The sequence below is a fragment of the Arachis ipaensis genome, chromosome B2, assembly GCF_059453495.1.
Source record: "Arachis ipaensis isolate K30076 ecotype BB chromosome B2, ASM5945349v1, whole genome shotgun sequence".
NCBI classification, from domain to species: Eukaryota; Viridiplantae; Streptophyta; class Magnoliopsida; order Fabales; family Fabaceae; genus Arachis; species Arachis ipaensis.
The window spans coordinates 123,923,183-123,936,687 of record NC_142437.1 but is presented as its reverse complement, the minus strand read 5'-3'; the positions used below and the strand labels follow the sequence as shown (position 1 = coordinate 123,936,687).

The window sequence follows — 13,505 nt, the reverse complement described above, 5'->3', positions numbered from 1 at the left end:
AAAATATCAAAATTAAACAATAACTTAACACGACGGTTTCATTTACTTTCTCTGTTTCTCAATGAAAATTGCCATGTAAAATATTTTAGATCAATATGAAAGCTAATTTGACAAAATACATGTGTCGAAACCTTAGATTAAAGTGAAACTAGGAAAGAGAATAGAACTTGACAAAGATTTTAACCCTACAAATTAATGAAATGGAGCTATGATTAACTTTCCTTGCAAAATATAATTATCACACATATAAGTTTAGAGAATGTAGCAAAATTACAAGTTCTGGAAATCAAAGTTTAGAGTTAGTCAAATGGGTCTATTCTCAGATCATGTTCACTTGCCATCATCATCCCAGTGCAAAGGCATGTTGGACACATAACCTACAACACATTATTGATTATTAGTTACAAAATACCAACAATAATTACATTTAAAAAGCTAATTTATTAGTTCACATTATAGTTTATTTGGACACAAAATCTATTTCACATAAGAGTTCAAAGTATTCTATGAACAAATGAAGCAGATTGGAATATATGACACATGTACCTTTCCGGCACCGGAGCAGTTTCCACACCTTTTGGTTGTCGGAACTTGCAGAGGTTTCGTCGATGTACTAGACACCGAAATAGGATCAATGTTCAAGCACACACCACTTGCCGAACACCGAGCACAAGCCAAGTATCCTGTCCAAGTAATTCCCATAAAAGTTTAACAAGCAAGATCATTAAAGTTTTTAGTCAACTATTAAAGTTTAAGAGTTGAGTTTTTTCAATTCAACATCTCTAAAAACTGCATGATTTGAGAGTCTCAAAGAGAATGAACATGTTAAAAGAAAAGGAAACATACCGGTTCCATGGCAATACTTGCACCTTTTTTTCTCTTGCTGCTCAACATTACTAGCCTCAATTAACATCAGCACCGAAATCACGCCTACTGCCCCGCCCGAAAACGATGCCACAATCGGATCAACCTGACTGGATTCACAAGAAAGTGTGATCAAATATTTGATGGAGAAACCAGATACTCATCGAATTAGTAACGAGTGCAAGTCAAAAAAGTTAAACAATGTACCTTAGTTGCAAAGGCAAATGCATGCTTCTTATGAAATCTTCATATGAGGTTCCACCAATGCCTAATTTTAGCTCAAGCTGCCGTTAATTTAAATGCTTTCAATATTTGAATGCATGTATATAACAGATGAGATCAACTTATATACTTCTTTTGTATCCAAAACCATAAATTTGATGGCAGAATAAAACACTTTAACTTAAATCACTATCAAAGTGACTAAAACCATTTGAATAAGGTAATCCGGTGCTTTTTAATGCCATTTGCAATATTGCTTCTAGATATGTCGATCAAACGATGTATCAAATTCAAAATGATGGATAGAAGAGAAACAAAACAAGTTATTGGTGTGCTTAGGAATGAAAAGTACCAAAAGCAACAACAGAAGAATGTTCTACAAGCTGCTATCATTAATCATTAATCATTTGCTCTAATAAAGAATGTACCTTAAGCTGCTATCAACATATCTAATCTAAGCATAACTTCGAAACCAGCCTAGCCCCCAAAATTTCAAATTGTCACAACAGAAGAATGTTCTACAAGCTTTTAGAACATGTTATTGAATAAGAAAATAAACAGGGAGAATAAGAAGGATACAAGGATGATTAACATTGAAATTATGTAACAGTAAAGTTTGATTCTCTGCTATCATAAAATATATGAATAGAAACAATACCGTTGGCGCAATAAGCCCGCCAAATACAATTATTCCAGACATGAATGATATGCTTGTTGTATAGAGCTTCTTCAGAGTCTTGGGAGTCTACTTCAAAAGGAAAAACAGTTAGAAGATTAGAAAATAATGTCAAATGCTTTAGCTTTGTTTCATTCTCATAAGGATGTGCTTCGAATGTTCAGAAAAAAAAAGTATATGGATAGATTTTATTTGAAGTGAATCGAAACAAAATGGTTTGATTTGATTTGTAAAACAAAGGATTCTTTGTTACTTTGAATTGGTGTTCCTCTGCAATATGTTTCTCTTCATACACCACTAATCCATTGAAGGATGATTCATTCAATAACTATATCCTAATCAAAACAAAGTTTTTCATATGCTATGACCTTAAGCTCATTATTAGTTAGTTTAGGCTCATTAGTTACAATTAGGTCCATTAGTTAGTGATTAAGGGGTATAAATAACAGCACTATATTTCAGCATAATTCATAATAGAGTTGAAGAGAATTAACTAAACCAACACTTACCACATGAGGAAGGAATGGAATTGATGATGGAATTTCCGGCATTTCATTTGTTTCTTCCTCTCCCTCCTCATTCACAACTTTTCTCAAACTTTTCAGGCGCTGCTGCACACGCAACCTTCTCACCTGCCATATGAAAATTCCAAACTATGTTCCTATCATTCTCTTCTTTGGAAGCAAAGATATATAAGTGACTACTGATATGAAATATGAAGATGGTTAGAGTAGTAGCTTAATGCAAAGATGATAACCAAGAACCGTTAGATGTTTGTCCATATCTCAGCTATCATCTTCGTACGAAAATGCAGGTGCACTTCAATGTGAAAATTGCAGGAAACAAAAACATATATATAACAAACATGCTACATGAACACCAAAAATCAGCAACTAAATCAGCTATCCGTATAGAGTACATAATATATAAATACAAAATATACATTGAAAATGAGTTAAACTAACAATTTGCATTTATACAAAAATATACCGTGGCTGATTTAGTAGTTGATTTTTTTAGTGCACACTGCCCTTTTTTTTATATAATGGCAGCAATTACCACCGTGATGCTGATATGGAAACACAAAGTATTACTAATACTATTTCATTAAAATAAAAGTTAATACCTCTTCCATGAGAAGAAAGATTTTATTGCGCCTACTCTTTATGTTGTCTTGAATTTCCTGAAGCTGCATCTGAACAAAATCCTGAACCGTTTCTGGCCCCTCAATGATGCAAAAGTTGCTGCTTTCACTTCACCACACAAAAGAAAAAAAAAATGTAATTTTTATTCAAACAAATAGCAAAAATTCAAACTTTTAATGGGTTTAGAGACACCCAAAAGCCAAAAGAACAAAAAGATAGAGTTAATCAGTTATTAATATTGTTAACCTTGGTGTGTTGTCACCATCTTTTGAAGAATAGCAGAGAGTTATCCTTGGCTTCAAGAATGAAAATCCAGACAGAGTAAATTGTTGGTTGGTGTTTCCTCTGAAGATTGAAGCTTTAGAGTGTGATTGAATTTGTGGAATCTTGCATGAAAGAAATTGAGACTGAAGAGAGAAGATGGTCATTGTTTTTTGATGAATGAGTTCATGGAATGGAAAGTGATGGAAAGTTCAATCCATAACATGTTAAGTTGCTATACGTCACCATGACAACACGTGCATCGAATGTGCCAGCTTGTAGGTTGATAGATTTTTTTTATGGGTAATGTTAGGTGGACAAAAAAACCAGCTAGAGCTTGCCTTATTTAGCATTAATTAATTATCGCAACAAAATAAGGCAAGTTATAGTTGTTTTTGGTTGATTTTCTTTGGTTACCAAACATTTCTGTTTTTTATAAATATATTTTTTGTCCTAAAATTTGACAAAAGTTTCAAAAATACTCCTAAGTTTTATTTTGTTTCAATTTTGTCCCAAAAATTTTTGATTTGCATCAAATATACCCCTGACAGCTAATTTTTTAAAAAATTTAAGACCAATTCAATAACAATTTTATAAGAACAACCTTCAATATAAGCAAATCAAGCATAATTTTCATACATTGTTGTTAAATTGGTCTTAAATTTTTAGAAAATTTAGCCGTCTAGGATATGTTTGATGCAAATCGAAAACTTCTAGGATAAAATTGAAACAAAATAAAACTTAGAAGTATTTTTGAAATTTTTGCCAAACTTTAAAAGCAAAAATATATTTTACCCTATTTTTTTTACAGGACATGCATATTCACCGTTAACTAGAATGTCCAATTTTTTGTTACCTTTGTATATATGATGTTGAGTATTATTTCAAATCAAAATTTTTAGTTATTAAATCGGATAAATCAATTCTCACATCAAATTTTTATAGAAATTAATTTTTTTAACTTTTAAGAAATTGTTAAAATTTTTAGATAAATGAATAATTTAATATAAAAATCGATTTATTTATCTAATAAAATATAAAATTGATATATAATTTAATAATTAAAATTTATTAAAAATTAAAATGTCTAATAAAAAATATTTTAGAAACTGATTTAGAATAAAAAAAAATGTTTTTAACACTTTTGTCACTTTGCTTAGGTATATACTTGCATATTTGTCCAAAGATTCTTCTCCTTATCACATGTTTTGGTAAAAAATGTCTGAGAGACAATAAAAATCAATTCAAATTTGTTAAAAGCTGTTTTATTTTATATTTATTAATTATTTTTAAAATAAATACATTATATTAAATATAATAAATATATAATTTTAAATATTAATATATAAAATTAAGATATTAAATTATATAAATTAATTTTAAATTATTGTCTTTCTAATATTACTATATCTATATGCATATATGTACTTCCTAGATATTACTACTTTCTTGCAACTATTTAACAGAATGAACTGCAGAATCATTCATATCAAATCCATATATTATAATATGATATAAATGAATTGGAAGATATATATATATATATATATATATATATATATATATATATATATACACACAATAAATTCAAACTTCTTTTATGTTAATCTTCATCAACTCAAACTTGTTGTAGTACATGGTATGAAAAAGAAAAGAAAAAGAAAAAGAATTTAATTCACAATCTGGCAATTTCAACAGATTTCTGAAGAGCTTGCAGAAGGCTCCTCATGATTCTTGGCTCACCAGGTGGTGCATTATCTTTCATGGGGCCATTTCTGGTGGCACGGAAAATCGGAGCAGAATTTTCCGTCGCCGGAAAAACCACACAGTCAATATGCACAAGAACTTCCGGTTTCCCATCATCAATTGTGATGAAACCCAATCTAGCTCCACCAGCTATCTTATCCACCTGTTTAATTCAAACCAACATTCTTAGATCAATGTATCTCAATACAATTCTGTATCATATCATTCTTAGGTGCCAACACTTTTTTTTTTTTCCTTTTTGCTTTATATTTAAATTTTTGAGAAAAAAGTAAATACGTCTCTAATTTTTTTATTCAAAGATATATAAATTTTTCACTGATTGAAAATATAGAAATGTCCTGATCTTTTAAAATACGAAATATTTAAATCTTTACATCCAAAATATATAAAAACAAATTGGTCCACTGAATAGATTTAGAATGTGTTTGATTTACATTTTCATCTTCTATTTTTATTTTCAATGTTTTTTATTTTTTGAATTTTATAAAAAAAAAGGTAAAAATAGTGAAAACAATCAAGTTGTTTTCACTTGTTTCTTCATAAATTTTAGAAAACAAAAAATACTAAAAATAAAAACAAAAAATAAAAATATAAACCAAACATATTTTTAGATGTCTCATATTTTAAAAAGGAGAAATGTTAGGGGCCAGTAATTTTGGTGTTTTGTAACAATCAATTAGTCATCAATAGTGTTTTTAATGGTGTGAGATTACATCTAATGGTGAGAAATCACTCACTTTTGTTTTAATGGTTAAGTGCTGGCAAAAAAACACAAAAATTACTGTCCCTAGACTTTTTCTTTAAAAAATAATGTTTTTGTATTTTTACTTACTCAATAACTTATTTATCTTCGACATAAAAAATCATATACCTATTTATCCATTGTTCTAAATTTTATATTAAAAGTGTTGACTCTCTAAAATTTTTCTTATACCTTGAGAGGCACAGGAAGTGGCAGATTGGCTCCCTGGCAAAGGCTGTTTGCCCACTGTCACAAAACAATAATCACATCTTAACGAATATCACAACAATATTCAAAATATTTTGTACATACCAAAATCAACGACTAAATTATTTACTGTGTATTTATATATATTAGTAGCTGATTCCTTACCAGCAATTACAACAAGAATTTCAAACTAGGTTTAATTTTTCCTGCTAAACCTGAGTAAGGCTATAACTAACTCTAACTAGTTTCTAACGGTATCTAACAAACTAACTAAAAGTGTGCAAATTGTGAATTACTACAAAGCAAGCAATGTTTTATTGTTAGTTAGTTAGTTAGTTGGTACCTGGAAGAGCAAGGAATCAAATCTCTGAAGATCAGTATCCGAAGGCAGCTTCATTGTCCCCAGAGAGACGCCGTCGTCATCCTCATCAGGAGAGGTGGCGCTGTTATTCCCCGGGGAGGCTCTGGCCACTAAAACAGGAACCTCCGGTGTTAAATGATGAATCTGGTGATTGATTAGAAGCATGCAAGAACGGTTGCTGTTTGAGAAATGAATGAGTGAAGAAGAAGAAGAAGAAGAAGAGAGTGAAACTTGGGAATTGAATCCACTTAGGAACATAGTGTGCCTTAAACTAGAACAACTACCACATGCCATTGCCATGGTTTGCTCTTTCAGTAGCTAAGGTTTTCTCTTTCAGTGAGGTATGAATGTATGAGATTCATTGTTTGAGGAGGAAATAGCTCCACATATTGGAAAAAACGGGCCCACCTACCTTAGCTTGTATTATTCTATATACATTAAGCTTAAGACAACAAATAGGTCCTAATTTTGTAAGTAGAAGATAAATAATTTTTTTATTAATTAAAAATACAAAAACGTTTATGATTTTTAAAATGTGAGATATTTAAGTTTTTTTTATGGACTAATTTGTCCTTGTATATATTTTAGACGAACAAACTTAAATGTTTCATATTTTAAAAAGTTATGAATGTTTTTGTATGTTCAATTAGTTAAAGACTTATATGTCTTTGAATTAAAAAAATTTGGAGGTATTTGTCTTTTTCTCTTTTTGTGATTGGTAGCTATCAAATAGCCATCAATAATGATTTAATGGTGTGAAATTGATGTGAAATTTCATCCAATAACTCACATTTTTCTGCTAGTTACATGCTGGCCAAAATTCAATAAAATTGCTGGCCCTAAAGTTTTCCATTTAAAAAAATAAGGAGCCCAATCTCTTGAACATAAAACAAAATAATAGTAGTTAGGTCTCAACTATTATTTTAATATTGACCCTTTTGCATAAAAATTTAAATACTTTAATTTGTATTATTTAAGACAATAGAGAATAAAGAACGATATAAACATAAGATTCAAACAGATTAGTTAAATTAAAGAATGCTTTGAGACTAATATATGACAAAAATATCTTTTAAGACTTAAAAAGAAAATTTTATCGCACACTTAATAGACCAACTATATTGTATATAACAGAGTATTGGATGATAAATGGTAAACATGTATATAAGTTTAATGTGACCAAAAATAAGAATGTTTTGGTGCATGAGTGATCATACTCAAACAGATAGAAAGGAGTATGCCAATTTTGTGCTTAAACCATTAATAACAGCAACACATTTGCCAAAATCATCATTCACGATACAATACTACAATTATAGAGTAATGTAAATCAAACATGTATTGGAGCCGCAATTAGTTTCACTCTTGCACAAGATCCATTATGTTTGTTAAATGAAGACCGAAGAGCGTATCTGCTAAGTTAAAAACAACATGCACTTCTGTGATGGACTATACAAAAGAGAGGAGAAAGAGACGAGAAGTGCACTCTGGAGACAAGTGTCCAGGGCTTTGTTACCAACGTTAAAAAAAATCATGTTTCAAAGATGTACCTTTTTTACTTTTGTTTTAAAATTTGTACAAAATCATGTGGTAATAAGAAATCACAACTTTTACAACATAATTCGAAAAAGCAGGTAACTTCCCCGTAAAAGCCCTTCTACAAAACAAGAGCTTTCTTCTGCCATTCCCTACTCTCTCTCTTTCTCTCTCTCTCTCTCCCTCTAACCATTCATGAAGTAGTACTTCATCTACACTCTGGAGTGCTTGTAGTACACTAGTACTCACCGATTTGATTCTCTAGGCGGCTGAACACGCTTCCAATTTAGGAAGCAAACTTCTCCATGCACCAGCAATGTCGTTTGCTAGGCGTGCCTGACCTTTGGCGAATTCATGGAAAGCAATCCCCATATCTAGTGTCTTCTGTTCCTGAAAACGCCCAATTTCTTCGTTCATTAATCTCACGATTGACTCGAATGTCTTTGTTGCCTGTTCGCTCTCTGTCTTCAACTGCACGACAAAATCGTGTCAGCCCAGCTAAACAAACTGTTGATTATAATTCTTTAACTGAAAAATGCCAATAATATGCAAAACTTGCCTCGTGATATTCGCGCTCAGCTTCTGCCAACTTTTCAGATCGATGCAACCTTTGCCTTTCACTGCATTTCAGACAATAATGAATTAATAAATAAATCCAAAGTAACTACATACTCTTCTTTCTAGCTCATGTGCAAGATAGAAAACGAAAGCTTATACACAGCAATACAAAACACAAACAAGGCTCATTTGGATTCAGGATATAGACATGAGTTACGGGACTTGTGCAACAGATTATAAAATGCTAATTCAGCCACAAAAGAAGTCACACAAAAAAAGTACTTAATTTTCTGTAATACATACTAAAACAGGAAAATAATAAAAACAGAGCCAGGAATTTACAGATCAATCTCCTTCAGCTTCACTGTTTCAGCCAGCTGACATTGCTTCCGGAAAGAATTGGCCCTCTCTGCTATTGTTGCCTGTTTCAGAAGAATATTTATTAGATTGAAAAATAAGATAAAATCATCCATTCTACTCCATTTTGATCAGATTAGATGATTTAGTTATTAAATAATGAAAGAAAACAAATCCGGCCTACCTTAATGGATTGCACAGCCCGGACATAATCTTTTAAAGGTTCTTCAAAATTCATCAAGATCTGATGGGCCTGCTTGACAGAGTCAGATTAGGATTATTCTTTTCACGTTTTACTTCTATTAGCATGCATACCCTTTTGCAAGCATATATATAAATATTTAGTAAGATAATGTGTGTGATACCACCAAGACTTACCTCCTTTTGTAGCTTAGTAGATAAAATCTCTGACTTAATCCCAAGTTCAGAGAAAGCTTTGCCAAGAGAATTTCCTTCAGACGCACCAAGAAGTTTTACCGCTTTCCCAAAATCTGACAGTGATTGTCCCAATTCTGCTTGACCATTATCAAGTTCAGAGAATCGCCCGGGTCGATAAAACATAAAACAGAAGCAGGAGAGGGTAGAATACAACGGACAAAAGATGTAGAAGGCAGCAATAGAAACCAAAGCAAAATATTAAATTCAATTATCACCTCGATGCCTTTTCACAAGACGATATGCGTGCTTTTGAGCTTCAGCCAAGTGGTTTTCAAGCTCAAAGATGTAGTGTTTCAGCTTTTCATAGTCAGGATCTGATTCTTCCACTGGCTTCTCTTTCCCAAGGACAACATCACTCACTTTAGATTGCACATCCTGTCAATATTCACATAACATAAGCAATAGGAAATTAGGAACACATGGACGGACAGCAAGCCCCACCCAGACAGGAAAGCAAATGTCTCAACAGAAAAATTGCAATTTCAGAAACTGTTTACATTGCAGGCATTCATAGCGATGGCTTCTTGAATATGCATTAATAGCATTCATTACAAACAGGCATAAGAGAATTAAATCAGATCTAACCTTAAAAATCTGCATTAAATCAGATGGCTTCTTGAATATGCCAGTCTCTTGGGCCCTTAATCTCTCCATTGTCTGCATAGTATGGTGAATTAAATCAGCTTAAAATTAGGACTTCTTTTCCTCTTAAAACTTAAAGATCATATGTGAGAAAAGGAGTAGAACTAGAGCACTTATATTATAAATACGACAGATAGACATTCATGGGAAAGAACAGGGACAACAAAGTCTTGTACATCCCGCAATATGCAAAATTTACTGTGATTGTATTTGTATGGTAGCTATGAAATCAGTAACCATAAAGCATAATTCCAATTTCTATCTATCAATCACTAATATAAGCCACAGAATATGAAAGCAAGCATTTGATAGTGATTTCAGGAGACTCATCATCAAATTGAAGAGCTTATTTCATCACAGATTGAAATGAAGATTTAGGCTCAAATGTAAAAAGTTAACAATGGCAGATCAATAGAAATGGAGACCTGAAAGGAAAGTGAACGAAAGCTAATCACATCTAGAATATATAAAGCTGCATGGAGGAATAAATTAGTCTATCAAGGATGAGAGACGTCACCTCTTCTTCTGCCTGCAAAAACATCCTCAGATCCTCACTTTGTTGAAGTTCATGATGCGATGCTATCCTATTTACAAATAGGTCCAATGCTTGCCGCCTCATCTCAATAAATTCAGCACTGAAACGGAATTTCTCTGCAGTAATAAACCAGAACATGTGGAACTTGAGAACACCTTTAGAATGAACATTCAACAGGAATGACCAAGTCACCATCTAATTAAGTTATGATCATGATCAAACTGTTCTTATGATGACCACAGTTGTTTACTAGAATATATTTCAAACAGGGAAACAATCCATACTACTGCTCAGGGCCACTAAGCTCAACCAGAATCTGAAAAACCTAGGCAACATGTAAAGTATTTGACGAGGACCTTCAACTTCATCATTGAACACAATCCTTTTTTTTTTATGCTGGGATTTTCACTACTAAAAAGACATCAGTTAAAATGTTCTCACTACAGCAATTGAAAAGACAGATTTAAGTAATTAACTTCTGAAAATTAATATAAACAAGAAGATGGTGCATTTAAGGAATCAAACTAAAGGTGGCATAAGCTTTCCAATGGCAGCAGGTAGTTTAAACTTCAAACAATTATTATACATACAAGAAAGAGTTTGCTTAGATGTTACCTACAGCACTTTTCTCTGGAAGAGGGGGAATGAAAATTCCTTTGTACTTTTCAAAAAGACGATCGCGTAACCACACAAAGTCACTGTAACGTCGGATGACAATCTTCTCAGGCCCCTGGTATTCTGGAAAATTCGTCTGTCATAGCAATTTATGGAAGTCAGATGATGAAATAACAGATTCTTATAGTTACACAACTCCCTGAACCCCAATACATCTCATAAGAAAAACTCCTCGTGTTCCATAATCGAAACCAATTCTTAAACACAACTAATGCCTAATGTCATCTCATTAAAATTGTGAAAGCAGAATCCAAACATAAACTGCATTTCAACAATAAAGCGCGCACACACACACACAGAGTTCTGCAATCATTACCAATCATTGCAGTTCTGCAAGTTCATCAGAAATAGTTATTTAACTGCATTTACTGAGCCCAAATCATGATCCCTAATGCATCAAACATCAAAACCCCCTAAACTGAACTCTTAACTCATCATCCAAAACAATATCATATAAATAAATTACTTAAAAAGAAAACAACGATTCCACGCGATCCACATTACACTACACTGCTCAACCATATGCTGAGTTCAATCGCAATTTCAGCTAGCTAGCTCCATCTTTGCCGAATCTCACCAATGCAAACACACACAACAACAAAAAATCGAAGCTCGATTCGAAATCAACAATAATAAACAAATAACGTAGAGTGATACAGAGGCGTATATACTTTGGTGATGACGCGATATGAGATATAGGCTTGGACGCCATTGCCGAGCTTAACGGGATCGGTGACGGAGACGGAGAGGAAGGGCGTGGAAGACGACGGAGATCTAGGGCTCTGTGACGAAGCGGCGACTCCACTTCTCTGATGTTGTTGCTGTTGTTCCAAATCGTACGGTGCAGTCGACATTTTCATCCAAAATCAACAACGCAGAATCGTAACATAACAAAACAAATTCTCACATCAGAAGAAAAAAAGAGAAAGATCGTAGCAGTAGTTGAAATTTGTATATTGTAGAGTTTATGAGGGATGGCATAGTTGTAATTACCGGTGGGTTCATGGGCGATTATGGGAACGAGTTGAGTTGAGCTGAGTTGGGGTGACCGAGTTGCGCCGGGTTATTCTAATTCTTCTTCTAATCTTACTTTAACTAACGAGAGAAAAAAGGAAACAGTTGTGTAGCAAGTAAGTTGTGTGTGTGTGTGCGCTTAGTTGGAATTTTAGACCAATGAGGTTGAAGCTATGACGTGTCACGTGTATATCTCTGACGTGTCACCCTTAGATTTTTTCTAAGAAAGATTCTCTTTTATTAAGGGCATATTAGTCTTTTAAAATATTTGGCAACTAAAAAGTGTTAACATGGTTGGTTGATGGGGAAAGCCATAAAAATTGAAAATTGTGGATGATTTACGGGAATACTGAGAAACAGAGAAATTTTAGAGCCATTTTTCAAATTAACCATTTTCTTGGACAAATTGTAATTTTTTTTAATTTCTAAAATATAATTTGTCAAGTTGAATTTAATTTTTAATTTTAGTTTTTCAAAATATAATTGCCAGGATAAACTGGTAATCTTTTAAAAATACTAACAAAGTAAAATTGGCTTCCAACAAATTCTTAGTAAAGTTACATCATTTTGTGAATTCATCTCACTTATGATCATTTGAAATAAAAAAATGCGAATTTGGTTTTTAGAAAATCAGATATTTTAAATTTATTTTAAAAATTTGTATTTTTTTTCATAATAATGATAATGTATTGAAAAATATTTATGACTAATTAAAGGTGAAAACTCAGGTGCAGCCGACTTTACGTGAAGTTGATAGTTGAGAACAATCAAATGATTTGATTGATTTGACTAAATTTTTATCAAATAATTCTTTTCATAATAATTTTATGTAAAATTAACTGTATCTAAATTTTTATTTTAATTTGGTTTATAGTTATATTTTTAAGATTAAATTAAGATGTTAATCTTTTGAGAATACTAGATTAACACTATTTTGATCATCATTCCAAAATTATTTTTAATTTGATAGGATAAATATTTTTTCTGATATATGTTTTTAGATACCACAAAAAGTTTACTTCATAAAATAAAAGAGCATGACTTTTTTTTTCATATGGTAGCAAATGTTAGATTAATGTCAACATATAATATCTTGGATTTATCTCCTCTATATTTGTTAGATATTTACTTATATGGATTAGGTTCCATTATTAAGTCAATGTTCAATTAAAGTTTTACACTGATTGATAATTAATATGGGCATATTATACATAGGTATTTTATAAATAGGGCAATTTACATAAATAAAATAAGTTGGAGAAATTGTTACACAAATACAATATTGTGAAATTGTAGACGAAAATACAACAATCAAAATTATATGTAATCCGCGACACCCTAGTGCGGAATCTAAATACACGTAATTCGATATACCTTGTCGCAGATTACGTAATCCAGCGAACTATAAGGCTCTCATACAATCTGATAGTCACGAGACAAGTCAGCATTGTACCAATGTATACAAATAAGTGGAGGAAGAACTAATAAAATATTGAAAACAAAAC

General features: G+C 32.0%; 3 protein-coding genes across 4 annotated transcripts; all 3 read right to left on the bottom strand.

Annotated features, from left to right (window-relative positions):
• Positions 1-201: 201 nt before the first annotated feature.
• On the bottom strand, positions 202-3,441 carry LOC107626377 (chaperone protein dnaJ-like protein). 2 transcript variants are annotated; one of them, XM_016329249.3, is made up of 8 exons: positions 3,154-3,441; positions 2,889-3,015; positions 2,272-2,394; positions 1,745-1,831; positions 1,072-1,148; positions 847-974; positions 547-683; positions 202-377 (listed from the first exon to the last, which is right to left on the bottom strand). In XM_016329249.3, exons 1-8 carry the CDS (start codon positions 3,333-3,335, stop codon positions 300-302), a joined length of 939 nt encoding a protein of 312 aa, XP_016184735.1. In that variant the 5' UTR covers positions 3,336-3,441; the 3' UTR covers positions 202-299. The 2 variants fall into 2 exon arrangements, with proteins under 2 accessions (XP_016184735.1, XP_088360411.1); XM_088504285.1 differs by having other exon boundaries at positions 2,889-3,006; positions 3,154-3,385.
• Positions 3,442-4,761: 1,320 nt separating this feature from the next.
• Positions 4,762-6,670, bottom strand: LOC107626378 (uncharacterized). The gene is made up of 3 exons (XM_016329250.3): positions 6,228-6,670; positions 5,870-5,923; positions 4,762-5,077 (listed from the first exon to the last, which is right to left on the bottom strand). Exons 1-3 carry the CDS (start codon positions 6,543-6,545, stop codon positions 4,844-4,846), a joined length of 606 nt encoding a protein of 201 aa, XP_016184736.1. The 5' UTR covers positions 6,546-6,670; the 3' UTR covers positions 4,762-4,843.
• A 1,109-nt stretch (positions 6,671-7,779) lies between these two features.
• Positions 7,780-11,941, bottom strand: SNX1 (sorting nexin 1). Its single transcript, XM_016329248.3, has 10 exons — positions 11,658-11,941; positions 10,927-11,062; positions 10,294-10,427; positions 9,720-9,791; positions 9,350-9,509; positions 9,075-9,208; positions 8,881-8,949; positions 8,682-8,761; positions 8,341-8,401; positions 7,780-8,252 (listed from the first exon to the last, which is right to left on the bottom strand). Exons 1-10 carry the CDS (start codon positions 11,844-11,846, stop codon positions 8,043-8,045), a joined length of 1,245 nt encoding a protein of 414 aa, XP_016184734.1. The 5' UTR covers positions 11,847-11,941; the 3' UTR covers positions 7,780-8,042.
• Between the last annotated feature and the right edge of the window lie 1,564 nt (positions 11,942-13,505).